Source organism: Humulus lupulus, chromosome 1 (genome assembly GCF_963169125.1).
Source record: "Humulus lupulus chromosome 1, drHumLupu1.1, whole genome shotgun sequence".
Classification (NCBI taxonomy): domain Eukaryota; kingdom Viridiplantae; phylum Streptophyta; class Magnoliopsida; order Rosales; family Cannabaceae; genus Humulus; species Humulus lupulus.
Window position 1 is genome coordinate 113934011 of NC_084793.1, and position 16187 is coordinate 113950197.

The 16187-nt window shown below is 50.0% G+C and overlaps 1 protein-coding gene across 2 annotated transcripts; it reads left to right on the forward strand.

Annotated features, from left to right (window-relative positions):
* Positions 1-274: 274 nt before the first annotated feature.
* LOC133816481 (uncharacterized) lies at positions 275-3977 on the forward strand. Of its 2 annotated transcripts, none has more exons than XM_062248951.1 (2): positions 275-2999; positions 3099-3977. In XM_062248951.1, the coding sequence occupies exons 1-2, from the start codon at positions 2676-2678 to the stop codon at positions 3636-3638; spliced, it is 864 nt and encodes a 287-aa protein (XP_062104935.1). In that variant the 5' UTR covers positions 275-2675; the 3' UTR covers positions 3639-3977. Both variants share the same exon structure in this region; 1 of them encodes a protein (XP_062104935.1).
* The last annotated feature ends 12210 nt before the right edge of the window (positions 3978-16187 follow it).

The window sequence follows — 16187 nt, forward strand, 5'->3', positions numbered from 1 at the left end:
ACCATGATCCTTACCCCAGCAGCCTCACTGGCACTGGTATCCGTACTCAGTACTTGGTCGTACAAGTATGTCCTATTTGACTCGCGCTGGGTCTCCTAAGCATAGGGGTCTCAAGGCCACTTGGGAGGTGTGGCCTAGGCATCTCGCGAGGCCACTTGGGTGGTGCGGCCGAGACTATCTCACGAGGACACTTGGGTGGCGTGGCCGAGACCTTCTTGCGAGGCCACTTGGTGGCGTGGGCTGGCGAGGCCAAGCGGGGCCATGTCGCCTCGCGCCTAAGCATCCGAACGGGGCCGTGTGAGGCCATGACATCTTAGCATCTCGCGAGGCCATGGCCTAGGCATCTCGCGAGGCCACTCGGGTGGCGCGGCCGTGACCATCTCGCGAGGCCACTTGGAAGGCGCGGCCGAGGCCTTCTCGCGAGGCCACTTGGTGGCATGGGCTGGCGAGGCCGAGCAAGGCCATGTCGCCTCGCGCCTTAGCATCCGTATCTTGTAAACCGCGTGTTTTCCCTTGATGAGTTTTTGAGCATCAACACTTGCCCCCTAGTCTAGGAGAGGACCTTTAGGTGCTATTGTAGACTATTCATCTTGGTTCTTATAAATAGGCCTTCATGCATGGCTTAATATTTACACCTTACTTCCTTGGCTTAGTGGTAGTTAGACCCTTGCTCCTTTCAAGAGGTAAAGGGTTCAATCCCCCACAACCACACTTTTTCCATAGTTTCGTCACTTTTTCATTTTTTCATTTTTTTTTTTACATATGAGCTAATTTCTTGGTGTGTATATTTTATGACTAACACACGTCTCTGGTTAATTCTTGCAGACGCGCATTTTCGACGCTTTGGTGCTTTTCGCTTCCCGACCTTCTTTGGACCCCGACCTCGTTCTTTTAATCGCTTGAGGTATATTTTCTTTCCTCCTCCTTTTTAATTATTTATTATTATTATTTTTTTTATCGGGTCCAAACTAGCAGTACTCGGGATGGGGTACATTAGTCCGAGCTTGTAGTGAGTTTGACCATATGCACGCCCCTCCTCCTTTTTTTATATATACCCTGTAGTAGTCCATTTAGGGCGTTTGCATCTAGAGGTATTAAGCCTATTCCTTTGTGTTTTGTAGCCTTCCCCTCATTTATACGTGAGCCCCTTTTTGCTGTTGGGACGTGGTTTCATGGCCAGTGACGGCCCGTCTGACATACCCCCAAGGGTTGAGTTTATTGACCTGTCCTCAGACTCAGAGTCCCCTGAGGGCAACCCTTACCAGGACTATGATTCTTTGAGGCAAGCCTGCATCCGCCACCTCAGAGTGCATGGCTGATCTTAGGCGTAAAATTTGGGTGGTAGAGAGCGAAATTGACTCGGTGTCAAGGGGAGATGGAGGACCTTCACCCCTGGGCCTTAGTGACCATATAGCGCGTCTTAGGACGACCCTTTTCGAATTGCGATGGGAGTTAGAATTTATGGAGGGACACATTCCGCCAGAACCTCCCACTCCTTCCTCGTCTAATGATAGTCATGGGGCCGCTAGCTCCTATCCCCAGCCCCTAGTTTCAGTTTATCCTAGCTTAGCGCTTCCGCCATCGCTCCCTCGATGGAAAACTCTTGCTAGGAAGAAAAAATGGAGGGTTAAGTGTTCTGCCTCTTCCTCACATATTTCTTTTGATTTTGCAGATATGCCGAGAGCACGCAGACAGGTGTCTGTCCAGGAAGAGGACGACGCCCCTCTACTGGCATCCAGCCTAGTGTCCCATGTATCTTTGAACAAATTGAAGGGGATAGTGAAGCACTATCGCATTGCTCCGGAATACGCCCTATACGCTCCTAAGGAGACCTGTCGGGCTGACTGCCCTGAGATGGGTTTTGTAGCTTTGAGCGAGCAAATTTTGAAGGCGGGTGGCACCATTCCTTTGCACCCGTTCTTTGTGGCAGTTCTTAACTACTTCGACTTGGCCCCTCTTCAACTGTCACCCAACAGTTGGTTGACTTTAAGTTGTCTTTTCATTTGGTTCAAGCAGAATGTCGAGCGTGCCCCGACGGCGCAAGAGGTGCATACCCTGTACAACCTCATGGCGGTGCACAAGTCCAAGGGCTTCTTCTACCTGCAGAAGGCCAACAACGATCTCCCCTTGATAGAGGGCTCGGTGTCCAACCCAGGGCTTTGGAAGCAAGACTTTTTCTGGGTAAAGGGCCCTCTCTCAGTTCGTGAGGACTTTCGCTCCGGCCCTAGTAAGTACCTTGGTCCTTCTTTTTTTTTTCTTATTAGAACTTACTGTTTCGTACCTTTGCTTGTGCTGACATTGGCGTGGATCATGCAGAGCAATTCGCTGATCCTTCGGTCATTGGGACAGAGGCGACGGCTATAAACAACCTTATAGATGCAGATGTCGCCCTGAAGAAGGCGACGGTCCTATTTACTGTGACGAACCTTACCCTCCACCAGCTATCCCCGGTTTTTGACCCCAAGTTCCTGTGGTCAATTACTGTGTCTAAGAAGGCTACGGCTACGCCGGTTGAGCCGTCCCTACACGATGGTGAGGCCGAGGAGGAGATGGAGGATGCCCCCCCGTTCCCCGGGGGATGCCCTCCCTATGGCCCACATGACCAGGGCATGGCTTTTCCATCTCTGGACCCGTAGGCCGCAGCGGGATGTTACGCCCCTCCTGGCCTTGATGGCATGAACGTCTTCCCTCAGGTCCCTCATGATATTGGCATACCAGACGCTGACTATGTCGACCTCGCGGAGCCCCCTTCTAATGCACCAGGGTCCCAGTTTTTTCCCTTCTCTGCGCCTCCTCCTGCTTCGGCGAGTGGGTCATCCGTTCCTGTCCAACCAGATGTTCCTAGCGTGGAGGCAGAGCCTTGGGTGACTAGGATGGCCTCAGTTTATGGGCAGCGTTTCGTTCCAATAGCCGCGAGTCTCCCTGTCTCCGACTGGAGGGGCCTAGGGAATGTGACTCAACCAGACCTCGGGGAGATGCTAAGGCGCGTCGCAGCCTGGGTGAGATCTTGCACCTTGCGTTGATTAGTATTATGCATAGATGTACACGTGTTTTTCTTTTTGTTACTTATCGCTGATGCCATTGATTTTCTTGTGCAGGTCTACATCGTGTCTCTTCGGCATGCTGACTCGTCCGGTGTCCTCTCCGCATCTACCACTGAGAGGGACGGCCTCATAGTCCAGGTCCAGGGGCTCGAAAATGAGCTTAGCGCAACCAAGGTCCAATTGTCAAAGGCCCGGACTAAGTATGCCAAGTTGGACTCGAAGAATGAGAAGCTGAAGGCCAAGATCAAGGAGCTGAAGGGCAAGGCTAAATGCTTGGAGCGCGAGCTCCGGGGGGCCAAGGCCGCTGCGTTCGGGTCGCAGGAGAGGGTTACCCAACTGGAAACTAAAGTTGAGGCCCTTAGTGCTGAACTACAGTCGGCTCAAGAGAGGAACGCTTCCTTGGAGGCGGAGAAGGCTTCTTTGGAGGCGGAGAAGGCTTCTTTGGAGGCGGAGAGGGTCATAACCGAGCGCAAGTCTATAGATCGTGCTCTTTACAATGTGTGGAGGCAGGATCCCAACTTCGACTTCTCCTCTTTTGGCGAACAGGCCGTTGCCCGAGCGGCCTGGTGGAGTACCCACTACAAGAGACCTTGAAATAGTCTAGCTCCCTTTTTTTTAATTTTATTTTGTAACCTCATTATCAGTGCTACTTTTCTATTGGTAGCTCTTGTACTATCCCGAGAACTCCTTTTTTTTTAATGTATAAATACATATGTTGCTGTTTATTTCTTGTTCTATTGCATTTGAGGCCCTTTTAAGCCTGTATGATGGGGTTTGGTTGGTTCCCCTCTTTTATCTATCAGACTGGAGGTCCTTTGGAACCCATGTGAGAGGGTTCACTGGGACCTCTTTTGGTGCCTCTTGGTGGCTTTTATAAGGATATTTTGACCCCTTGGGTCTTAGCTATCCTTTTATGTTTTTCTTGCGCGCGCTTATTATTTCTTTGCGAGAAGCATCCTTCTCGTCATTATTCATAGTACTATTTTTACAAGGGTCTCCTTTGGGACCCTTTTTGGCTAGGCGGCTTGGTGGCCGCTCCAGACTTATTATTATTGTCGTCACCATACGTTTTTTTTGTTTTGTAAGTTCCTATGGCCTCCCTTGGTGTTCATAAGGGTAGCTAATCCTTGTGATCCCAAGGGATGCCTTGTAGGGACTTCGTTTAAGGCCCTAGTATAGGGGGTCTCTTTGATTTTGGGTTACTTCCTCTTTATAGAGGGCCCTTTTTAGGATACTCTTGGTAGAGGGCCCTCTTTTTTTTTTTTGTTAGGGGCCTCCTTTTTAGGAGGGCTGAGGGTCCTCTTGGTAGAGGGTCCCTTTTAGGGGCCTCGTTTTTAGGAGGGCAAGGGGTCCCTTTTTAGGATCCTTTGTTATAGGGCCCTTTTTCGGTTCCCTTGGCTAGCTGCCTGTTGTCGCCTCCTATCCTGCCCCCCAAGTGTCTGGTGAAATTGATTTCAGCAGGCACTTTGGCTGATGCCCATGCAGCGAAGGAAAATAATACATGAGGTTGAACAGTTTTACCCACAACATGCAGTTCCATTCATCACATTCATAATAAACGGTCTCATACAAATAGTTGCAATGGTACATCTGAAGTTTTTATATGAAACAAAAATAAAAGACTCACACGTACTTAGGAGGCTATCTAAGTAACCTCTTTGATTTCTCCCTATCATATTAGGGCAGTGTGCAATACTTGTTCTTTTACCATCGAACATGGGCGCCTTACTGGTAGTATTTCCTCAGGTGCTCCACGTTCCATGCTCGGGGTATGAGGGTGTCGTCCATGCGAGCCAGCTTGTAAGTGTTCGGGGGGTGTACTGAGCAACCTGATAGGGCCCCTCCCAATTCGCCCCCAGCACTCCTGCGCCTGGGTCTCGTGTGTTTGGGAGTACTTTCCTTAGCACCAGGTCGCCCACTCTGAAAGTTCTTTCTCGCACCCTCGAATTGTAGTACCTTGCGGCGCGCTGCTGGTATACTGCCACCCTCATTTGGGCTTTTTCTCTCTTCTCTTCCAGCATGTCTAAGCTTTCGGCTAGGGCTACGCAGTTGGCTTCGTCCCCATATGCCTGTACCCTGTGGGACTCGACTCGCATCTCGACTGGGAGCACGGCCTCGCACCCGTAGGCCAAGGAGAATGGGGATTCCCCAGTAGTCGTGCGTGGGGTGGTCCTGTAGGCCCACAGCACATTTGGTAGCTCATCTACCCAGGCTCCCTTCATCTTCTCCAGCTTTGTCTTCAAGTTCTTCTTAAGGACCCTGTTTATGGCTTCCACTTGCCCATTGGCCTGGGGGTGCACCACCGCGGAGAAACTCCTCCTTATGCCTCTTTCCTTGCAATATTCATCGAAGGCTCCTCCTTCGAACTGGGTACCATTTTCGGAAATAATCTTGTAGGGTACTCCATATCGACACACAATGAATTTGTTGACAAAGGAGGTGATGTGCTTGGCGGTTATCTTCACAAGGGGTTCCGCTTCTACCCACTTAGTGAAATAATCTACTGCCACCACCGCGTACTTTGCTCCACCCCTGCCTGTAGGAAGAGCACCGATCAAGTCTATCCCCCAGATGGCGAAGGGCCAGGGGCTGGTCATGCTGGTCAGTTCACTTGGGGGTTTCCGAGGGTAGTTGGCGTGCCTCTGGCATTTGTCGCATTTCGTGGCAAAGTCATGCGCATCTTTCTCCATGGAAGGCCAGTAGTATCCTTGTCTCATGGCCTTCCTAGCCGTAGAGGGTCTGCTCTCGTGGTTGCCACACTCTCCCTCATGTATCTCCTGTAACACTCTCAACGCCTCCTCTTCTTCTACACACCCCAGGAGGGGCATTGAGAATCCTCTTTTGTAAAGGACCCCATCTACCAGGGTGTATCTTGCGGCCTTGTACACCAATCTCCGGGATTCGTTTCTATCCGCAGGCAAGGTTCCTTCTTCCAGGTACCTCTTGATTGGCTCGGTCCATGATTTCCTCGGGGCACTAATCATGTGCACGTCCGCGCCTTCGATACTGGGTTTTGGTAAGTACTCTACGGGTATTGATTCCAAGACATCACTATCCTTGGTAGATGCCAGCTTTGCGAGTGCATCGGCATGGGTGTTCTTCTCTCTAGGGATTTGCTCTATAGTATATGCCACCAACCGTCCGAGATGGCCCTTCACCTTCTCCAAGTAGGCTGCCATCTTGGGTCCCCTTGCCTGGTACTCCCCCTTTACCTGGCATACTACCAATTGCGAGTCGCTGAAGATATGAAGGCGCGTTACTCTCAGTTCCTGGGCTAGACACAGGCCAGCTAGGAGCGCCTCGTACTCTGCCTCATTATTGGAGGCCTCAAACCCAAATCGGATTGCGCAGTACATTCTGTGTCCCTCGGGCCCTGTCATCATGATGCCCGCTCCTGATCCTCCTTCATTCGACGCCCCATCAATGTGCAAACTCCACTCCTCTGAACCTCCTAGCTCCTCCTCCGTAACAGGCTGCTCTCCTTCTTCATTCCTTCCTTCATTCGGCTGATGGGTGAGCTCTACTATAAAATCTTCCAGCACCTGTCCATTGATGGAAGCCCTTGGAGTGTATACAATATCAAACTGACTTAGCTCAATCAACCATTTCATTAGTCTCCCTGAAGTCTCTGGCTTATGTAAGACTTGTCTCAAAGGACTATCTGTTAAGACATCAATTGTATGTGCATGGAAGTAAGGCTTCAACTTCCTTGACGCCACTACTAGCGCATAGGCCAATTTTTCGATCTCTGGATACCGGCTCTCCGCGTCCACCAAACGCTTGCTGATATAGTATACGGGTTGTTACTGCTTCTTCTCTCCCTTAACAAGGGCTGCGCTGATGGCATGCTCAGACACTGCCAAGTACTGGTACAGCTTCTCGTCCTTCTCTGGCTTTGCTAACAGGGGCGACTTCCCCAGGTGCTCTTTCAGCCTGATAAATGCTTCCTCACATCTTTCATCCCAAGCGAACTTTTTGCTCCCTTTGAGGATGTCAAAGAATGGGAGGCACTTGTCGGTGGACCTTGAGATGAACCTATTAAGGGCCGCCACCCTTCCTGTTAGGCACTGCACCTCCTTCTTATTCTTTGGCGGGCTCATTTCTATGAGTGCCTTTATCTTGTCAGGATTGGCCTCGATGCCTCTGGAATTGACCATGAAGCCCAAGAATTTTCCTGAGGATACCCCGAAGGTGCACTTGGCTGGGTTCAACTTCATCCGGTATTTCCTGAGCGTGTCAAACATCTCACCAAGGTCTTTGTTGAGCTCTGCTGCTACTTTGGTCTTCACTAGCATGTCATCCACATACACCTCCATATTCCTTCCTATCTGATTGGCGAACATTTTATTCACCAGCCTTTGATAGGTGGCTCCCGCGTTCTTGAGCCCGAAGGGCATCACCTTGTAACAGTATAGCCCTTTGTCTGTAATGAATGACGTGTGCTCTTCATCTGCCGGGTTCATTGGGATTTGGTTGTATCCTGAGTAGGCGTCCATAAAACTTAGTAACTCATGTCCTGCTGTTGCGTCTACTAACTAATCTATCCTAGAAAGTGGGAAGCTGTCCTTAGGACAAGCTTTATTCAAATTCGTGAAATCGACGCAAGTTCTCCACTTCCCATTTGGCTTTGGCACGAGTACTGGGTTCGATACCCACACAGGGTAGAAAGACTCACGGATGAAGCCGTTAGCCTTCAACTTGTCAACCTCCTCTTTTAACGCTGCGTATCTTGTTGGGTCTAGCGCCCACCTTTTTTGCCTGACGGGCTTTGCTTCTGGGAAGATGTTCAGGTGGTGGCACATCACGCTGGGGTCTATGCCCACCATGTCCTCATGACTCCATGCAAATACGTCTAGATTATCCTTCAAAAATTTCATCAACTCCTCCTTCACGTCACCTTGTAGGCTTCTCCCTATCTTCAATTTCCTTAAGGGTTCCTCTGTCATCGTAACCTCCTCTACTTCTTCCACTGGTTCTGCTCTTGCCTCATCCACGACCCAAGGGTCCAGCTCCTGCGGAGCCCCCGTGGGCGTACATAGCGCCTCATGTACCACCGTGGCCATTGGCTCATGCGGCTTTACAGGCGTGCGGAGTGAGGTGTTGTAACACTCCCTCGCCTCCTTCTGTTCTCCCTTCATACTTGAGACCCCTCCTGGAGTCGGGAACTTGACCATCAAGTGATATATTGAAGTTATGGCTTTCAATTCTCTCAGGGAGGGTCTCCCCAATACCACGTTGAAAGCCGAAGCACAATCCACTACAACAAAGTTTGACATGACGGTAGTCTGTCGGGGTTGCTCCCCCATGGTAAGTGTCAATTCGATCATTCCAAGGGGTTGCACTGAATCCCCGGTAAATCCGTATAGGGACGACTGGCAAGGCTTCAGGTGTTGAATGCCCAGTCCCATCTTTTCCAAGGCAGGGCGATATAGGATGTCCACCGAGCTCCCGTTGTCCACTAGGACTCGATGCAGACGCATATTTGCCAACTGGATTGTCAACACCAGCGGATCATTATGGGGAAAGTGTACCCCCCGTGCGTCTTCCTCAGTGAACGTTATCGAGTCGTTTTCCCCTTTGAAACTCTTCGGGGGTCGTTGTTCTAAACTCATGACGCAGGGAGGCGGGCTTCGCCGAGCTTCTCTTGCATACCTATCTCGCCCCTTCCTAGAGTCTCCCCCAAATCCTGGACCTCCAAAAATGGTTCGGACCTCCCCCTGTATTTCTGGGGCTCGCTCTTGTGCCTGGGGTGCTGTGGGCTCGCCTTCTGGCCTTTGCCTTTCTCTACTGACATAGCGGCCCAAGTGCCCCCGACGGATAAGCTCTTCAATTTCCTCCTTCAGGTGGATACACTAGGCCGTGGTGTGCCCGATGTCCTTGTGGTATTGGCAGTATCTACTGGGGTCCCTTTTGGACCGATCCTTTCTCATTGGCGGGGGCTTTTTGAAGGGCACTCGATCTTCGTTGGTGATGTAAATATGCTCCCTGGTGTCCGTGAGGTTCGTATAATAAGTATAGGCTGTTGGCCTATGATCACCCCCTCGCTTGGTCTTCTTCTGCTGGTCATCCCTTGACCCTTCGTACGTCCTTTTCTTCCTTGCTACATTCGACCCGCCGTTAGTCGGAGGCTTCGCGTGGGATTCCTCCTTCCCTGCCTTCAGGTTTGCGTGGCCATCCTCCACACGGATGTACTTCTGTGCTCTTTCATAGAAGTCATCCAAGTCAGTGACTTCCCTCTATAACATGTTGTCCCACAATTTGCTTCCTGGGAGCACCCCAGCGGTAATGGCCATTTTTAACTTCCAGCGCGTTAGGCTTCCCACTTTTGCGGCCTCCATATTGAACCGGTGAATGTAGCTCTTCAGGCTCTCCTTCTCCCCTTGCTTCACGTTGGCCAGGCTGGTACCTGGCATCGTGTAGTCTCGCACGACACGGTGCTGTTGGAGGAATTCGTCAGAGAACTGCTGCCAGGACCTGATGGACCCTGGCCTTAGCCTTTTGAACCATTTGTAGGCAGGTCCTTTCAGAGTAACAGCGAAGCAATGGCACCTGGCACCACTTCCAATCCCCCTCAGTTTCATCAGATCATTAAACGCATCCAGGTGGTATTTTGGATCCGTGTTCCCTTCGTAAGGGGTCATATTGGGCTCCTTAAAATTGGCAGGGAGCCGGATTGCCTGAATTTCTCTCACAAAGGGCGACTCATGGTCGAAGTCTTCCTCAAAGGCCTGGCCGCCCGACGCGGTGATGATCTTGCTCCGTAAGCTCCGCATCTCCGTGTCTAGGTCCTGCCTCCTTTTACTGAGAGTGTCTCTCAAAGTGGACGGGCTAAGATCCGCCTTTCCCTTGCCTTCTCGAGGCGCCACAGGGGGCGTGGTCCCTTTGCCTACCCTCTTCTTATTGAGCTCCTCCCGCAAGTCTGGGGGTGTTCTTTTGGAGGTGACCTCATCCTCATGGCGAGGGGCAGCGTTGGTCCTCGGCGCTGGCTTCTGGGTTTGCTTAGGCGGTTCGGGGTGATCACGTTGCTTCGCGCGGGGGGTATTGCTAGTTGAATGTCGGGTTCTTCCATCATCTACCGGCACAGTGGTCTCCACCCCATCCTTGCCCTTCTCCTTTCCCTTAGGCAAGGTTATGCTGGACTTACCTTGCAGCAGGCCGTTAAGGACCTCTTGCATGTTTTCTAAGGTAGTTTCTAACCTTTGGTTTTTACGGTGGAGCTCACGTATCTCCTCTTCGTAAAACCGGGACTTCGAACTCGAGCTCACGGAGTGGACCCGGGGGTGTTTGTCAGGCCTACGGGGAGAAGGGCCCGGGTCTTGCCGGCCGGAGTTCGGTGCCCGCGACGGTTTTGGAGGAGGGAACTCATCAGCGTGTACCGGTGGTGCTCTGGGAGGACTCCCTCTAGGTGGAGCGGCCGGCGATGAGGCCACCCTGTCGCCTCCGTGAACCTCAGGGTCTTTCGGGGGTTCCACATCCCTGGGTGGAGGAGCGTCCTTCATGGAGGTCTTCAGCTGGATCAGTCGCTTCAAGCGTCTTGGCATCTTCTTCTTGTCGGAAACAATGGTGGAACAGTAGCTTGAAATTAACGTTCCCACAGACGGCACCAAACTGTTGACGGTGAGAACTCGTCAACGAAGTTAAGTTGGAAAAATTATCAAATTAAGATCGCTAATCGGAAAGCTGTAAAAACTTGAACAAAAACTCAGGAACAATGATGGATCAATAATGGAGAATTTAGTCTTTCATTCACACTTAAGCTTCTGCTACAGTAAAATTTCCAACCCCCTTCCAGGGGGTCTTAGGGTTCATTTTATAGTGGGCTCTAACGGCCTTAGGTACATAGTGATCCAGGGCACCAAGTGGTACATACGTACTGTGTCAGGGGAGTGGCTTCAGAGGTCGTGGTTGTACATCCCGTACAGGAGCAGGTGTCAGGAGGACGTCTCCACCACTTGTCTGTACCCTCGATGAGATGTGTGGTGGCAGGCGTAGTGGTGCAGGAGGTAGTGGTGTCGGCTCTGACCTATGGCCGTAGACGTACGGACCATGATCCTTACCTCAGCAGCCTCACTGGCACTGGTATCCGTACTCAGTACTTGGTCGTACAAGTATGTCCTATTTGACTTGCGCTGGGTCTCCTAAGCATAGGGGTCTCAAGGCCACTTGGGAGGTGTGGCCTAGGCATCTCGCGAGGCCACTTGGGTGGTGCGGCCGAGACTATCTCACGAGGACACTTGGGTGGCGTGGCCGAGACCTTCTTGCGAGGCCACTTGGTGGCGTGGGCTGGCGAGGCCAAGCGGGGCCATGTCGCCTCGCGCCTAAGCATCCGAACGGGGCCGTGTGAGGCCATGACATCTTAGCATCTCGCGAGGCCATGGCCTAGGCATCTCACGAGGCCACTTGGGTGGCGCGGCCGAGACCTTCTCGCGAGGCCACTTGGTGGCGTGGGCTGGTGAGGCCAAGCGGGGCCATGTCGCCTCGCGCCTAAGCATCCGAACGGGGCCGTGTGAGGCCATGACATCTTAGCATCTCGCGAGGCCATGGCCTAGGCATCTCGCGGGGCCACTTGGGTGGCACGGCCGAGGCCTTCTCGTGAGGCCACTTGGTGGCGTGGGCTGGCGAGGCCAAGCGGGGCCATGTCGCCTCGCGCCTAAGCATCCGAACGGGGCCGTGTGAGGCCATGACATCTTAGCATCTCCCGAGGCCATGGCCTAGGCATCTCACGAGGCCACTCGGGTGGCGCGGCCATGACCATCTCGTGAGGCCACTTGGAAGGCGCGGCCGAGGCCTTCTCGCGAGGCCACTTGGTGGCATGGGCTGGCGAGGCCGAGCAAGGCCATGTCGCCTCGAGCCTTAGCATCCATATCTTGTAAACCGCGTGTTTTCCCTTGATGAGTTTTTGAGCATCAACAATAGTCAACACCAAAGGAATAGAGGCGAACCCCGATAAAATCAGGTTGCTACTCGAGATGCCATCACCCCGGTCGCGAAAAGACGTCGAAAGTCTGACAGGAAGGGTGGTAGCCCTTAATCGGTTCATTTCCAAATCTACCGACAAGTGTTTGCCATTCTACAACCTGCTCCGGGGAAATAAAAAATTTGAGTGGATCGAAGAGTGCGAACGTGCCTTCCTCGACCTAAAAGCACATTTAGCCGAGCCGCCCGTGTTGTCCAAACTAACAGCAGGAGAGCCTCTTTTCCTTTACCTGGTTGTCATGGAAGATGCGGCTAGCGCAATACTGGTCCGGGAAGAAGACCGGTCTCAGAAGCCAGTCTATTACATTAGCAAGAGGCTTCTTAGAGCTGAATCCCGATACCCATTGATGGAGAAAATGGCTTTCTGCCTAATTACGGCCTCCCGAAAGCTCAGGCCATATTTCCAGTCCCATTCAATTCACGTCATAACTGATCAACCTTGAAGGCAGGTTTTTCAGAAACTTGAGGCATTGGGGCGTCTGTTGAAATGGGCTATCGAGCTCAGCCAATTTGAGATACTGTATGCGCTGCGAACTGCAGTGAAAAGCCAAGCTCTGGCTGATTTTGTGGCAGAGTGCACGGGATTCCGAGAAGAACCAGCGAAAGAACCGGTTCAAGCCTCGTGGAAAGTCTTTGTAGATGGCTCATCTAACGAGAATGGATTCGGAGCTGGAGTCATCTTGATTTCACCGGAAGGGCATCATTTCCACTCCACGTTGCGATTCGGGTTCAAAGCATCCAACAACGAGGCCGAATACGAAGCTTTGTTGGCTAGACTAAGGGTGGCCCAGGAGCTGAAGGCCAGCTCCGTCCAGTGCTACATCGATTCCCAACTCGTGGTAAACCATGTATTAGGAGAATACCAAGCACGGGGAACTAAGATGGCTGCTTACCTGGCCAAGGTAAAGAAGGAGCTATCCGCATTTGAGGATGACCTAATTGAACAGATACCTCGGGAGCAGAATGCCAATGATGACGCACTGGCAAAGCTCGCCACCTCCGGGGAGGCCGAAACTTTGGGCCTAGTACCGATAGAATTCTTGGAAAGACCAAGCATAGAGGAAGCCGGGGCGGAGGTCGAGATGATCGACACCAGGCCAACTTGGATGATTCCCATAATCGAGTACCTCACAACAGGGAAGTTACCCGAGGAGCGAAACGACACAAGGAGGGTACTTTACCAGGCTCCAAGGTATAAAATGATAGACGGGACATTGTACCGGCGTGGCCTCTCTTTACCTCTTTTGTGGTGTGTTCTGTCAGGTGAAGCGAGAACCATTCTGCTGGAGGTGCATGAGGGATTTTGTGGAGATCACGCTGGGGGGAAAAACCTGGCCTTGAAGGTGTTGAGGCAAGGGTATTATTGGCCCACTTTATCGAAGGACTCGATCTCTTATGTCAAAAAGTGCGACAGGTGCCAGCGGTTCACCACAGTCGCCCGAGCCCCTCCAGTCGAGCTAAAGATGATCTCATCCCCATGGCTGTTCGCGGTCTGGTGCCCTTCCCACGGGAAAGGGAGGAGTTCGCTATGCTGTGGTGGCTATAGACTACTTCACAAAATGGGCAAAGGAAGAAGCCCTGGCGACGATTACTTCAAAGAGGGTCCTCGACTTCGTGGTCAAGAATATTGTCTGCCGAGTCGGGCTGCCAAAGAAGATCATGTCGGATAACGGAGCACAGTTCGATAGCGACCTCTTCACCGAATTCTGCGAGAAGGACGACATAGTTAAAAGCTTCTCCTCTGTGGCCTACCCCCAGGCTAATGGGCAGGTCGAGGCTGTGAACAAGACACTGAAAGCGATCCTTAAGAAGAGGTTGGATGAAGCCAAAAGAGTTTGGCCCGAATAGCTCCCCCAGGTGCTGTGGGCATACTGGACCTCGCACCGAACTTCGACGGGTCACACTCCTTTTTCCCTGGCTTTCAGGAGTGAGGCCGTCCTTCCTATCGAAACAAAGGTAGCCTCGCATAGAGTCCGGACATTTGACCAAGACCAAAATGACAAACTGCTCTGCGTGTCCCTCGACCTAATTGACGAAAAACGAGAAGATTCGCAGCTGTAGCTCGCGTATTATCAGCAGAAGATCACTTATTATTTCAACTCAAAGGTCAAGAAACACATCTTTAGCGTAGGCGACCTGGTGCTCAGAAGAGTCTTCTTAGCCGGTAAGGATCCCAAGGACGGAGTGTTGGGGCCAAACTGGGAAGGACCCTATCAAATAATAGAGGTTGTGAAAGAAGGAACCTTTAAGCTAGCTCGACTTGATGGAGAAGCAGTCCCACAGACTTGGAACGCTATACACCTAAAGAAATATTATCAGTAATACTTTTGTAAGGCCTAGTTAGAAAAGCCACCTTGTTTTACTAAATAATGAGATAGTTTCTTCATATCTTTGTATATTTTTTGTTAGCGTAATGTTAAAAGAGCACGTTCCAAGTAACCACGAAAGGTCCTTTCCTGATTACTTGGGGGGCATATATATCCTGGACACCAACCAGGTCCTAAAACTTAGAAGTTGATTCAAATTGGTTAATCGATGTTTTTCTTAAAAAGCACGAACTATCAATAAAGAATTAACGTGAACTAAGTTTCTAAAATCAATGTCCTGGATACAACCAGGCCCTAAAACTTAGAAGTTGATTCAAATTAGTTAATCAATGTTTTTCTTAAAAAGCACAAGATATCAATAAAGAATTAACGTGAACTAAGTTTCTAAAATCAATGTCCTGGATACAACCAGGTCCTAAAACTTTGAAATTGATTCAAATTGGTTAATCGATGTTTTTCTTAAAAAGCACGAGATATCAATAAAGAACTAACGCGAACTAAGTTTTTACCAAATGCGCTGAAAATGAATAACAATAATAATAAAAATAGATTAAAATGAAATTCGGGGAAACCAATTGTCTCGAGGAGAAAAAACCTCGTGGTAAAAGATTACAAGTAAATAAAAAAAAAAGAAAGAACAAGTCCTAGGCCTCCCCGAGCCGCTCCGATGAAGTCACCCCTTCGGTCTCCTGCTCGCCTGCAGCGGAGGTCTCCCCAGTCTCAGAGGGCACCTCCTGTTGAAGAAGGATGAAGCAGTTACGGTCCAAGAGTATTCCAATAGTCAAATTCCTATGGAGTAATAGTTCTGAAAGAGAGGCAACGTGGGAGTTGGAGGATGACATGCAAGGCCGGTATCCGGAATGATTTAGTAAGTAAATTTTGAGGATGAAATTATTTTTAGTAGGGGAGAATTGTAGAGTCCAAGAACTTTACTTAGCTAGTTAGATAGTAGTAGTAGTAGTAATAGCTAGTAATAGTTGTAGTATTTTTATGACTGTGGATTTTGGTTCAAGCCGGGAGTTAGTTGGACACTCGTAGTAACACTTGTAGATTTTATAAGTTTAACCTATAGTTTAAGAATATTAATTATAACCTAAGGTTTGATTAATATGACTGATTATGGAGATGATAATTATTATACTATAAGGTTTAAATGGACCCAATAAGATATTAACACTTGTCATGTGTAGGTTTAATGAGAAATTAAGTATTTTGAGGAGTAAGTTTATTAAGAGCAATATTTGAAAATCCTAGGGTCTGCCAGCAGCTTTGAAATCGTTAAAGGACTTAGTCAAGGCTATTTACTCAATTCAAATTAGGCTGAAAAAGTGTAATTACGTGCATAATATTTCAGCGTATGCCGATATATCGCAACTCTAGGGGCAATATATCGCCATACGGGGATACGAAAAACACGTAGCTTCGCATGATCACCTCGACGAGCCTCGGGAGCATCAGTACAGGTGATATATTTCCTAGCATGGGCGATATATCGGTTGTGGTGCAATATTTTTGAACAATTTTGAAACCGAGCTCATTTTAATCCTTAACCTCTTGATAAGTCCAGAATCTTTCTGACCGAGTCTTCAGCCTCTACTGAACGATTATTCAAATATTTTTCAATTAAAAAGCCATTATTTAATTCAAGTTAAATGAAGATCTTTTCATTCTTGAACTCTATAAATAGGACCTAGTACCCGGCCATTTCTTCATTCATCGAGTTGAGTTTAGAGCCTACAAGCTGCTAGGATTACTTTAGAGTGTAAACACTTGGGTTAGGGTTATAAGCTTAATCATTATAAGCTTATCAAACACTTAGGAAGTAAGGTTTATAGTATAG

Bases quoted from the DNA above. Each gene is read 5' to 3' on its own strand.
- LOC133816481 (XM_062248951.1), top strand. From the start codon at position 2,676: ATGAACGTCTTCCCTCAGGTCCCTCATGATATTGGCATACCAGACGCT. The intron at 3,000-3,098 runs GTGAGATCTTGC...TTTCTTGTGCAG, and splicing joins TAAGGCGCGTCGCAGCCTGG to GTCTACATCGTGTCTCTTCG.